The 13,762-nt window shown below is 31.8% G+C and overlaps 2 protein-coding genes across 2 annotated transcripts; one reads left to right on the top strand and one right to left on the bottom strand.

Moving 5' to 3' along the window:
• The first annotated feature begins 1,586 nt into the window (after positions 1–1,586).
• Positions 1,587–4,774, top strand: LOC105784965 (wall-associated receptor kinase-like 10). The gene is made up of 4 exons (XM_012610894.2): positions 1,587–2,250; positions 2,345–3,115; positions 3,212–3,400; positions 3,476–4,774. Exons 1-4 carry the CDS (start codon positions 1,590–1,592, stop codon positions 4,657–4,659), a joined length of 2,805 nt encoding a protein of 934 aa, XP_012466348.1. The 5' UTR covers positions 1,587–1,589; the 3' UTR covers positions 4,660–4,774.
• Positions 4,775–10,007: 5,233 nt separating this feature from the next.
• LOC105796431 (probable purine permease 4) lies at positions 10,008–11,423 on the bottom strand. Its single transcript, XM_012626147.2, has one exon. The coding sequence runs from the start codon at positions 11,277–11,279 to the stop codon at positions 10,119–10,121; it is 1,161 nt and encodes a 386-aa protein (XP_012481601.1). The 5' UTR covers positions 11,280–11,423; the 3' UTR covers positions 10,008–10,118.
• Between the last annotated feature and the right edge of the window lie 2,339 nt (positions 11,424–13,762).

The following is a 13,762-nucleotide window of genomic DNA, read 5'->3' as shown; positions in this document are numbered from 1 at the left end:
TTGAAGATTAATATTCAAACTACTGAATTCACCCTTGTGAACTTAAGAAGTAAAATCATAACACAACAAATTTTACTAATCACACTACAATCATAAAACAAAGTTTCTAACTTAAACAAATTAAGTGTTATCTCTCTCAGTATACAATAACCTATAAAAATTTCTAAATTATCTAAAATATTTCGAGACTTGCTAACATAAAGAAAATTTATCACAATCCCTATTACACAACAACTAAATAAGTTGAATATAATATATATAATAATAACAAACAATGTAAACAAAGATGGTTGGCAGCAAAGTCTTCAATGATCCAATCCGATCTGATCCAAACCAATCTAATCCAAATTTCTTGATCCAAGAATGATACAATCTGATCCTCCATATATGTTTCCTCAAGTGATATGATCTTCATTAATGAACTAGATACATTTCACAATATCAAAACGACCCAAATATTTGGTTCAATAGATTGTCAATAATTCAAATATGAAAACTAACTCGATTGTCGCAGTTAGTTAGGGAGTCGACACTCCTTTAAGCACTCCTTCATTCTTTCCATATTTTTCAACAATATTGATAATATTTTTCTAGTAGTTAATATTTTAAAAAAATATAAATTAAGTAATTGTAATTACAATTTGTACAACCAAACAAAACACAGGGATTATGATATAATTACAATTTATCGGTTAAACAACTGTAGGAAATTATAATTCCAAAGAATTCTAAGAAAGTGTAATTATTATCCCATAATTTCACTGTCCAATTGCTTGAATTAGTTCCTCCATGTTAACAATTCATCCCTTTCACTATTTGTTAAAATTTCCACTTTATCTTAATTGAATTAGTTCTTCCTTATTAACATAAGTACACATGATATATTACGTGTTTTCATCTGGTTGTTCCATCAGTCAAATTAATATTTAACGGAAAAAATAGATTCAACTTTTAATAGAATAATTGATTTACTCTTAGATAAAATGTAGACACCTCTATGACATCATATCCAATATCAGCAAGGCGGAAGAAAAGCAAAGAGAAGGGTCCACCTCCTACGTTAAATTATTAAATACCTATTAGTGGTTGACTTCATTAAAGATAAATTACGTCTAATACTACTTAATATTTGGCTTAACAGCTAAGAGATTACTTAACATCATTTTCTTATTTCGCCTTTATTAACTGTGGGTCCAAATATCATCTTTTCTTCTTCTTTTTTTTCTCAAATGCGTTGAAATTGGTAAATGCATTTTCTCTTCTGTTCACGTTTATGCCCTCCCTTTAAAAATAAAACAAATGTTAACTTTATATAAAGTTTTAATAGTTTAATAGTTTTTCTTATTCAAGCTCTGTAGGCTAAGTCAATAATGGTGTACGGTACATTATGTACTTAAAAAAAGCACCATGTGCTACACCCTTTCCTGCTTTAATGGATTCCTTTCTTACTACAAAGAATGATCAGTGCCTTAATGTCAAAAAGAAGATAACTATTCTTCCATGAAACATGGCATTCTCGCTTGGCTATTTATGGACGTATTCCATGGCCACATAAATTGTTCATTAAGTCCCAAAGAAATCAAGAAACAATGGGTGTTCTTCGGTTGTTGTTTTGCTTCACCCTACTGGTATGGCCATCACTGCAAGAAGAAGAAGGCAAGTGTGTCGAAACATGTGGGAATGTTACTATTCCTTTCCCATTCGGAATAAAACCCGAATGCTATAGCGATCCCTCGTTCCGAGTAACCTGCAAAAATGGAGAAAAGCCTTACATCAGCCGTATCGATATGGAGATACTCGGTTCGTTTACGTCACGAGACGTGGTCGTCAACAGCCCGGTTACTTATTCCAACTGTCCAAGTAAAGGTGACAACGGAAGCGGCGATGTGGACTTAACAGACAGTCCGTTTTTCTTCTCAGGAAATAACTTGTTCGGTTCAATAGGTTGCGGTCATTCGGCCACCGTTTTTAGTAATAGAACTGACCCCATCGGTGGCTGCCTGCAACCAAGATGTGGCGACATGACTGAATTTCAGGGCTGTTATGCCACAGTTTCTGAAAATATAACTTCTTTTACTGCAAAAATGAGCCCATTTACTAATGAAAGCAACGGCAGGAATGCCTGCACATCTGCTTTTATGTTCGACGTCGGCACTTTCGAGCGTATCATATTTCCTGGTGACATAAACATCGATTCGACGCATGTTCCTGCAATTCTGGAGTGGAAAACCTTCGATCCCAAATTGAAAGGTCATTACTCACTTATTACTATGATCTTTCAAATTTTTTTATCTCGTTTTATGAAATGAAATCAATAAACGTGGCTATTTTACTTGTTCTTCAGTTCCTCTTCGGAAGTCAAATTGTACAGAAAAATGTGGGAATATTGACATCTTATACCCATTTGGAATAGAAGACAGGTGTTACATGAATGATGCGTTCAGAGTAAGTTGTGAAGAAACCATTGATGGATCAAAGCCTTTCATTAGTAGCATCGATCTGGAATTGGTCGATGTTAAATTTTCCGATGGAAGAGTCATCATCAACAATTCAATAACTTATTCTAACTGCAATAATCATCAAGACGACCGTAAAAAAGGAGTTAGTGTCAACCTAACAAACACGCCTTTCTACTTCTCAGATATCTTCAACCTATTTGGGTCGGTAGGATGTGGCAATTTCGCTACCATATATCACAATCAAACCGATGATCCTATTGGTGGTTGCATGCAACCCAGTTGCAACAGCAATGCTAATTCAAGTACCAATGATATGTGCTTCACGTCAATTCCACCACGTCTTGACACCTTTGCCGCAAGCTTAACAAAGAAGTATCGTAGTTATGATGGCAACCGATCATGCGGATCGGCTTTTGTGTTCGATACGGATTCGTGGGATAATGATGGATTTTTAACAGTCCCACACACCAACGGGCATGTCACTACATCACTACAATGGGGCAAACCATTGCCTGCGCCTTGCAAGTTGAAAGACGGTAAAAAGACCTTTTGTAACTCGGAAGGACATTATTGTTGGTCATGGTTGAGCCGTGAACTTTTATGCGTTTGCAGCGAGAGCGAGTATTCCAGCGCATATTCAGTTGACGTTTGCGAAGGTATATTTAGAATAATATATTTGCTCTAGATTTCTTACATAACATATTTTTATATGGAAATAACTTTATTTTATTTATTTCTTGAAATATTGATAGAACCAGGCAAATGTGAGAATTCTAAGCGTAGGTATTGTAATATGCTTTGTTTGAACGCTCCTGGCAACTATTGTTCATTAACATGCCCCGAAGGATATAAATACTCAGATGAGGAATATAGGTGCAAGCTCATACAAACTAATTCATCACCATTGCCCGGAAGGACCCGGAATTTGATCATCATTATAGGTGAGTAGTGAACATATTGAATATTGATTTCCAAATTTGGTTGATGCATTTATTAAATCTTGTGCCCATCTATAGGTTGCAGCACTAGTATTGGGACCATATTTGCTTTGCTCTGTATATGGCGTTTGTTCAAAGCACTCGAAAGAAGAAAAGATATCAAGTTGAAGCAGAAATATTTCAAGAGGAATGGAGGATTACTGTTGCAACAGCAATTGTCCAGCAACGAAGGTAATGTTGAGAAAATAAAGTTGTTTGCTTCAAAGGAGTTGGAAAAGGCAACAGATTACTACAATGAGAATCGGATTCTCGGTCGAGGCGGTCAAGGAATTGTTTATAAAGGAATGTTGACGGATGGAAGCATTGTGGCAATTAAAAGGTCCAAGTTGGTGGAAAAGAAGGTATTAGAAGAAATGAAGCTTGAACAATTCATCAATGAGGTGATAATTTTATCACAAATTAACCATAGAAACGTGGTTAAACTGTTAGGTTGTTGCTTAGAGACAAATGTTCCTTTGTTGGTATACGAGTTCATCCCAAATGGAACACTATCTGATCTCATACACAAGCCAAACGAAGAGTTCCCATTGACATGGGAAATGCGATTACGAATCTCAACTGAAATCGCGAATGCTTTGTTTTACTTGCATTCAGCTGCTTCTGTCCCGATTTATCATCGAGATATCAAATCTAGCAACATACTTTTGGACGATAAATACAGAGCAAAAGTATCGGATTTCGGAATTTCAAGATCAGTTGCAATCGAGCAAACTCATGTGACCACTCGAGTCCATGGAACTTTGGGATACTTGGATCCCGAATATTGCCGATCAAATCAATACACAGAGAAGAGCGATGTATACAGTTTTGGAGTTGTTCTTGTTGAACTTTTAACAGGACAAAAACCCATCTCTTCGAGTCAATCGGTAGAACAAAGAGGAAGCTTAGTAACATTTTTCTTGCATTCAATGAAGGAGAATTCTTTATTTGATATACTTGATCCACAAGTAATGAATGAAGGTCCAAGAGAAGAGGTTACAGCAGTTTCATGGCTGGCAAAAAGATGCTTGAATATCAACAGAAACAAAAGACCGACAATGAAACAAGTCGCAATGGAACTGGAACGGATTCGAACATCAGATGAAACCAATGTTCTTCAAGAACAAAGTGACGATGAAGAAGATTATGAAATAAATGACGACGTGACAGATCCCTGGGGTATTTCTTCTTGTTCAACAATGGTAATTATAGACAATATATAAACCCTTTTTTCATCATTTAAGTTTTAGAGTTTCAGATTTAGTCAGTTATCTTGGCCTGGTTTGTTCATATGTTGTATAGCTTTGTTCTACTCAATTCGGTATTGAATAATCGCGATTTTTAAACTTCCATTCCTTAAATTTTTTTTTTTCTAGTAACCAGTATCCACATAAATAAGTATGTTTTAATATATGTAAACTGACCATAACATCGTTCGACTAAATAATTAATATATGGAGCTAGCCTTATTGATACTAACCTCTTAGCAATGAAGCAAAGCAACATCTTGTAACACGATTCAAGTAAGAAACAACAAATTGGGGTTTGAACTAATCACAAACAGCAGCAGCTTTAAATTAAAGACAACCACAATATGGAAAGCATCAAATTTTTTAAAGGAGATGGAAACAAAAATTGAAGGCACCACAATGGCTTTCAAGGAGCATGGCAGCGGCTTTAAGAACGGCAAGTAGCTGATGTTTGGATGGATTGGTACGATAAATATGGATGAAATTTCAGTAAAAAGGAGCAAATTCGAGGGATGATCGGCACTTAACAGCAGTGAATTGGAATGGAATTATTAGTGGAAATTGGCAGAGCAATTGGACGGAAAAATTAAAAAGTTAATTGGCAAGCAAGGAATTTGAACGATAATGGGATTGATCAGTTAGTTACTTTGGATGGCAAGAGCGGCTTCAACATCGGTAAAGGAAAACAGGGAGATGGTGCCTGACGTAGGGGAATTGAAGATAGTAAGAAGGAGAATTGTATTTGGAGTAGAAATTTTGTAAAGAAGGGAATTTTTTATATATATATATTTTTTGTGTCTGTTTTACAGTCTATAAACGGTCTGTGTTTGGGGTTTGTAATTGTCCTCCCAACAATGTCTGTGTTGAAGGAATAATGTTGACTTTAAGGAATACTTACCTAAATTTCAATGAGATAAATTGGAGGCTAAAAGACTTGGACACTAAATTATATTAGGATACTAAAAACACTAGTTTTTAGTCAACAATCAAATAATAATAAGAGGAGATAATAATAATATATATCACACGGTTAATATTCTAAGCATCGTATAAAAATATAATTTAAAAAATAAAAAAAGGGTTAATCTCAATTTAATCATGGAAACAAAAGCAAATTTTAATTTAGTCTCAAAATTAGACTAGAAATCAAATAAGTCCATGACTCAGACAAATATTAAAAATCTAATTTTACCTTTTCAACTGAAATTTCAAAAACAGTTTATTCGAAAATTTTTAACTGAACTTATATCAGTCTAGTACGAAATCCGAAACCAAATTTTCGGATCAAAACTTGACTCTAATACCAAAATTATAACACTCCAAACTCGACTTAAAAATTTGATCAGATCCAAGTATCACAATGGTAACAAGAACGACCCGCTCGATCAATCATTTATTTAATACAATTGCATTCTTCCATCTCAGATAATGTAACATTTTGAAGTATTGAGTCTGACATGTTCGGGTACTCCACAACAGTGGCGTATTACTCTATGTTTAGTGGTTGCGTTCTTATCAATCTTGATCAACACAGGTTTGGTGGAGCATTCACCTAGATCCATACAATTTGTTTCCTTCACAAACATTGTAGGACTATTCATAGCAACTTTCCTTTTATCCTTTTCATGTATCTCTCGATCTAGCAACAAGTATCTTATCTAGTTTTTCACTACTAGAATTAAACTTTTTGAGCAACAGTTTGGTTTCAAAAACTCCTCTCTAGAGTCTCCTTCAGATTCAATCTTAGTATCACCATCATCTGATCCTATAATAACATTTGTTGTGAATACCACATAGTTGCTAAGATAATCTTCATCAGACTCAAAGTTGCTAGTGGAATCCTCATCACTTCAGGTTACACATAACAGCTTCTTTTTCTTCAATGTGTAATCTTGGATGTGTTTGACATTCATGACACTGGTTTCCTTTCTTTTCTTTTTTTTTTTTTTTCTTTCTCGCGGTCTCTTCCTTGATAGTACCACACCTTTGGATATAGTCCTGGGATTGCTTTTGGTGGCCTCCATCTTCTTAAATCTTTTAGAATGCTTCTTGAAAGCTTTTTTGAAGTTACAAGTGAGCAAAGTTATTTGTTCTTGGAGTTCCTCAATCGTAGTGGAGTAGGAAGTGGGCACTTTACCTACCACTTGTAAAGCAATACACCTTTCACCTTTGGTTTGCACTTCATTTAACTTCATCTAGGTTCATTAGAAAAAACTGCAATGATCCTATTTATTCATCAATCCTTAGTGTTTCAAGATCTTTGAACTCTTCTATGACTATGACTTTGATGGCAAATCTCTCAGAAAAAGATCTTAGCACTTTTTTCACCAGCTTGAAGTTGGAAAACTCCTCACCAAGAGCAAACATCTGATTTGATAGATAACTCCTTTCATTTATTTTACTGTTTATGGATTAATATTTTGAATTTAAGCAATTTTCTTGTGATGATTAGTTCATATCATTGGTTGTTCATGTGTTGTAAATCTTTATGCTATATCAATTCATCCATCAAAATTCAACCTCTTTTTTTTCATTATTTCTTTATTGTTGTTTCTTTTCTACTAATTATTTCATTAATTTCTAGGAGAATTATTTGGATTTCGAATATTTTAAAATTAATTGTGTGATACAAAGGCACATAAATAAGAATTTAATGGCTTAACTTTTATCGTATGTATTTAGTGTTGATTTTGATGAAATACCCTATTTGGCAGAATTTTTTCTCATGGTGGAAGCTTTCATGGTGTCACCCTTGGATAATAATAAGGAATAATGAACTTTTTTCCTCCAATTTTATAAAAAATTTATTTTAGTTCTCTATTTTATTTTTATTTTTTAACCCTTAAACTTATATTTTGTTAATCAAAACACTCCAAAATATATAAAAATTAACATTTTTGACTTTATTGACGTAGATGACACATCAACATTTTTAAGTATTTTCTAAATTTTAAAATTCATTAGATGCCGATCGTCATCCACATATATGTCACGAAATTAACAAACCTTAATTTTTTCATCAATTTTAAGGTAATTTGACAAATAAAAGACAATTCAAAAACTAAAAAGATGAAAAATTAAATAAAAAATCTACCTAATAATAAATCCATTCTTTCCATGATCATGGTGCTCAATATTGTTGAGTAAGAATTTATTTTTATTAATTTTGACGTCTACCACACTTCTTTAAATGAGTTTTGATATAATATCTAAAATTATTTATAGCCCTTCTTCGATCTTTAAATAGGAGGATGATATGTTTCAGCGCACTCGAACCCACGTCCTTCTACATTGACAACAATATCAATATCAATCGAGTTAAAATTCAATCCACACTTCTTCAAATGAGTTGTTAGCTCATGAAATTATATAGTTTTCTGGTTGGACGCATGAAACACATGAAGAACAGAACCCATGATACAAAGCCACCCTTTCGACAAGTGCCAAAAAGAATAAGGGAATGACGTCACCGTAGCCAAACATGAAGCCCTTCAAAACAATACATCAATGTAGCAGCCATAACACAAGAGACACAAATACACTAAACCAGCTATAATCAGCAACAAGCCTTTCGGTAATCACAAGTCTTCTGTAAAAAATTTTAATAGAAATGATCAATTTACTCTTTAAATTTAATATACAGAGATTAATTTGTCATTTTTTAAAATAGAAAGACAAAATGTAATCTAACTCTTAATATAGGAACTTCCACAATACTTTTATCGATTCTTACATAAATTTTAATAAATATATGTTTTACATAACTTTTCATCCACGTCATGGGTATAACATAATCTAATAATAATTAAGGTATTATAAATTTCTTTATTTTGTAAAATAAAGAGAGATAGAGAGAATAACAAAGAAAATATGAAAGCAATAGAGAATGCACTTTATTAATCAAAGGGATGATTACAATGCTTCGTTAAAGTCTCTATTTATAGGCATAAGAAGTATAAAAAAGTAGAGATCTAATTCTAATAACTATTGGAATTTAAAGTACATCAAAATTTTATCTTGATCATGATGGATATCCACTTAATAAGATACTCGTAACACTTTACCAACAACTTATGACGTAAATTATGGACATTAAATTAAAATATTTACATATAACATAATAATTTTTTAAAAATAAATCCTTTTACTTTTTCAAAAAAAGTCAAGCCTTTTTGTGAAAAGCGTACTCGATTAAATTTCCGAACGTTTAAGACATATCAATTATTTTCATAGTTGACAATCAATGTGCTAACATGGCTATTAATGGCCGATTATTTTCGTCACCACAGTGATGAAGCTAAAAAAAACTATGATTAACAATGCCTAGAATTATTCATAGTCTCTCCCCAATCCATAAATAGGAAGATAGTGTTTTTCAGTGCACTCGAACCCATATTCTTCTACATTAACAACAATACTCATGACATTCAAATTAAAACTCAATCAACATAGAATATAATATTTTTAATTGTGTAATCATGGGTTGGAACCAATAACGGGCAATTTAGATTTTTTTTTGAACTTTTATGGAATTCCAGCTCATTTCAGTTTGCAACAGATCTGTTTTTCCTTTTTAGGTTTATAGATTTTGGTAATAATTCTTTATAAGTACTTTTTACGACGTTTAATAATTTTTAAATTTTGTTTTGATTTTTTACTTTTTAAATTTCTAATACATTTTTTATTTTATTTTTACACTTTTAGGTTTTAAATGATTTTATTTATTTTTAATATTTATTCATTTTTAATAAATTTTTAAAGTTTGATAATTTTTATCTTTTACTTTAGTTATTCCATAATTTTAATATTTTTGTAATATTTTTTAAATTTTCAAATTTTAATATTTTAATTTTTTGGTTAATGTGACAATGTCACGTCACCAACTATTGTTGACGTGAACCACCACATCAACATAGAACGATTGACTAAATATCTATTAATAATCATGTTAACATATTAATCGTCAACAATGGAAACCGTTAATCAAATGACTTAATTAATGTACTTTTAAAGCCAAAGGAATTAATTAAGAGCATTTTTAATGAAAGAATTTAATTTATTTTTTAAAAGTACATTAGCTTTTCGACACTTAAGAAAGTGAAGCTTCTAAAATTTAAGATGAATTGAGCATAAAAGAAATTAAATTAATATAAATACAATAACCCAGATTGTGATTTATTGATTAAGTGTTCACTTTTTTATAAATAATTAAATTTATTTAAATATTCAATAAAATAACTCTTTAAACACCACAATTCTCAATAATGAGAATCAAATGAAAAAGTTTTGTTGTTAAAACCACCCAAGCAAAACATCGAGAATGTGCAAATTATCAATTTATTTGAAATAGAAGATTTTCATTTTCTTGAAAATGGAGAGAAATATAAACATATATTTCAATATATACTCCTAATAGAAGGGTAAATATATTTTCAAACCCCGATGTGAAGAGGTGGTGAAGAAGAAGAAGAAGAGGAATTTACAATTTGAGTCATCTCAATTGGATTATAAGAACCAACATTCTTATCATCAGAATCATGACCACCACCACCACCATCATCACGATCCTTCAACATCTTATTCTTAACATACATCCCATAAACATAAGAACAAAACCCCCACCCACACATCACGGTGGAAACAACCTTAACCCCACCAAACTCCTCCTTGTAAACCACCACCCCACCCACCACATTCATCATCAACAACGCCGTCATGCAAATCCCACCCGTCAATGAACACGTCAAGAACACCATCCCCGCCGTACCCATGAAACAAAGTTGCCAACTCACCACGTTGGAAACCACCGTGGCCCAATACACCTTCTCGCCTTTATCAAACACTTGATACCCTTCTCTCTTCATCTCCGTAAACCCACCGTCAAACACCATCCCAATACTCGCCAACACGGTCGCTGCAACCTCCATCACCATCTGCATTTCCATCACCATAGCATAACAGTAAACTTTCTTATACACCTTCTCCATAATGGGAAGATACAAAGCAAAAAGCAAACCAGCACCAATGGTGGCTAAGTACCCAATGAAGTACTTGGTTTTAGTTACATCATGGGGTTCGTCATTGCTAGATTCCAAAGCTAATAAAACTGAAGATAGTGTTAACAAGATAACACAGTTTAAGTTCATGAAAGTGATTTTTTGTTTCACAATGATTACAGATAAGATGAGATTGAACACTAATTGTGACGATAAAAGGAGAGATGATGTTGATACAGGGAGATATGAGTTACCCCATGAAAACAAAAGGTTGTTTACGCCTAACATGAAACCAATGAAAATAGACAAGGCTAAGATTTTAGGGGTGAAACCAGTAAAGGGTTTTCTTTGAGTGGATTTAAAGAGATAGTAAGGGACAACAATGGGGATTATAAGTAGAGGAAAACCAGCTGATTGAACCCAAGTTGAAACCCATCGGCTTGAACCTTTATGGTTGAAATAGTACTTTGAGAGTAAGCTTGAAGATAAAGAACCTATAAAGAGGAAGCCATAGTTGACCAATAAAAGAGGGAGGTAACGCTTGTTTGTCACTGATTTTGGGTCTTGTTCATTGATAGTTTGGGTGGTGTTGCTCATGGTTGATAATGGCGATGGTAACAGTTAAAGAATTGGGGGTTGTTGTTTTTTTTTGGGTGGAGAAGCAATGGTGATTTGTATGGATAAGAACACCATTTAAAGGAGATGAAACCGAGGGAGGATTGATGGTTGATTACAGGGGGGTAACAAAAGCATCTAAAACCCGGTTGACAAGTGGTTTTAAGTGATTGGGTTCGATAATTTAAATACCAATCATAACACTATTTCATGACTTTTACTATATAAATATATGTCGGAATAATTTATATTTATAAATAAATTGAGAGTTAATACAGTCACATATGATAGAAGCACGACTCAAGAAATTCAACATATAATTACGTATGATAAGTATATATTCAAAATTTAACATCTTCCCTTTTACATTCTCTTTAAAATTCAATTCCTCTTTACTCTAAATTTAATTACGATTTACTATAATTATAAGATATTAAGATCAAAAATGATAAAAGAACTATACAAACTCTTATAATAAAATCATATTACATTTTGTCCTCTTTAATCAGACAATAATTAAACTATTAGATCAAAAAGTAAATTAATTTTCTGTAAAAATTTCATTTATTTTACTATTAAAAATTAGTTTTATATATCATAATAAAATATTCATGAGGTTATTACGCCATCATGTTTATTTTAACCGTAGAAATGAATAAAAATTTTGATAAAAATAATTAATTTACTTTTTAATTTAATATACGAGGATTAATTTATTTATTTATTTATTAAATAAAAAATTCGGAAATGAAGATGAGAGAAAAAAGAAACCGAAATAACATGAAAAGGTGAAAAAAATTAATAAAAAGAAGAAGGGATTTATGGTGTCAAAACTGAAAAGGCAGTAAATCATGCTTTTAACATTTACTGACAAAAACAAAGAATCTGAGTCGATCAAAAAGGAAAGAGAAATGGCAGTTACTTTTTGGCAATTGAAACTGGTCAACTTCATACTCAGGTTATAGGTTACATCTCAACCTCACATCTTTAACTGTTGTTGAGATTCAACATGTAATGGTAAGGCATATCAAATTTTTAAATAAAATGCTCGAGTTTAAGCATTAAATTACGAACTTTGAAAAGAATATAGTGTTATATTATTTCATTAGTATGTAATTTTCTTGCTAACCAAACAGTAACCCCCAAAGTAAATTGCCATTAAATATAGAAAAAAATTGGTTCAAGACAAGAACTTTGTCAAAAAGAAACATTAACGCTTGTTTGTTAGGGATTTTTGGCATGGTTCATTGATAGCATGGGTGGAACTTGAAGTGGTGTTGCTCATGGTTGATAGTAAGAACACCATTTGAAGGAGATGAGACCGAGGAATTATGAATTAATATAAATTGATCTAAAAATTAAATATGATAACCTATAGAAGCTGGATACTGAAGACTCAAAATCTCTACCTTTTACCTAATAAATAATAATATTGTAAATAATAAAAATAATAATAGTAAGACTAAAAATATGACAACAACATTTACTGACAAAAACAAGAATCTGAGTCGACCAAAAAAGGAAGAGAAATGACAGTTTCTTATTTGGTGATTGGAACTGTTCAAACTGGTCAACTTCATACTCGGGTTAGGTTACATCTCAACCTCACTTCTTTAGGTTCATAAAGATTTGGTAAATGGAGATTTGTATAAGTTAAATTGTATTTTGTTTACTTTATTTAAAAATTTGATAAAGTAATTCGTATATGATCATTTTCCTTTAAAATTTTCTCCATTTGTATTTTTAAAAATTAGTGTGATTAATAGAATAACCAGACAATGATGCGTGGCATGTCACGTGTACATCATGGTAACGTATAAAGGTCAATTTTTCATTGAAGGACTGGTTTAATTTTTAATTTAACATATAGAAACTAATTTACTTATTTTTTAGTAGAGGTAGTAAAATACAATACATCTCCTAATACATAAGCTTTTATGGTATTTTTACTTCAAAAATCATTTAATTTAATTTTTAATTTGCATTTCATTAGTATACAAACTTTAATTTTCAAATCAGAAAAATAGATGAATAAAATTCTTCAAAATATGTCAATAAATCATTGGTTCAACGACAAAAGATTTTTATTGATTTTGAAGGTTTTTTTTTTTTGTTAACATTATGTTCAGAAGTAAGTCGAAATTTTTTGAAAAAGTCAGAATTAAATCAAATTTTTATCATTTGGGGGAGACAATGTGCAATTGTACCATTACTAATTTAAAATCTTATCAATTATAAAGGGACCTAAATGAAAGAATTTCATTTTAGGGGGGACCGAGCCCCCTGGCTCCACCTCTGATCATGTTTAGAGAGGTGTCACAAATCAACCAAACATTAATTCAATTATGAAATTACTAAAATACCTTCTCCTATACAAATTAAGTTATATTTTTAGGATAATAGTTTTGTATTTTATATAATAAATTAATAAAAAATTGACCATAATGAAATTTAAACCTAAAACA

This window comes from Gossypium raimondii, chromosome 3, assembly GCF_025698545.1.
Source record: "Gossypium raimondii isolate GPD5lz chromosome 3, ASM2569854v1, whole genome shotgun sequence".
NCBI lineage: Eukaryota > Viridiplantae > Streptophyta > Magnoliopsida > Malvales > Malvaceae > Gossypium > Gossypium raimondii.
This window is presented reverse-complemented; position numbering and strand designations above follow the sequence as displayed.

Coding starts and splice junctions, on each gene's coding strand:
- LOC105784965 (XM_012610894.2), top strand. CDS start 1,590: ATGGGTGTTCTTCGGTTGTTGTTTTGCTTCACCCTACTGGTATGGCCA. Junction 2,251..2,344: donor CTTCGATCCCAAATTGAAAG/GTCATTACTCAC, acceptor CTTGTTCTTCAG/TTCCTCTTCGGAAGTCAAAT. Junction 3,401..3,475: donor GAATTTGATCATCATTATAG/GTGAGTAGTGAA, acceptor GCCCATCTATAG/GTTGCAGCACTAGTATTGGG.
- LOC105796431 (XM_012626147.2), bottom strand. CDS start 11,279: ATGAGCAACACCACCCAAACTATCAATGAACAAGACCCAAAATCAGTG.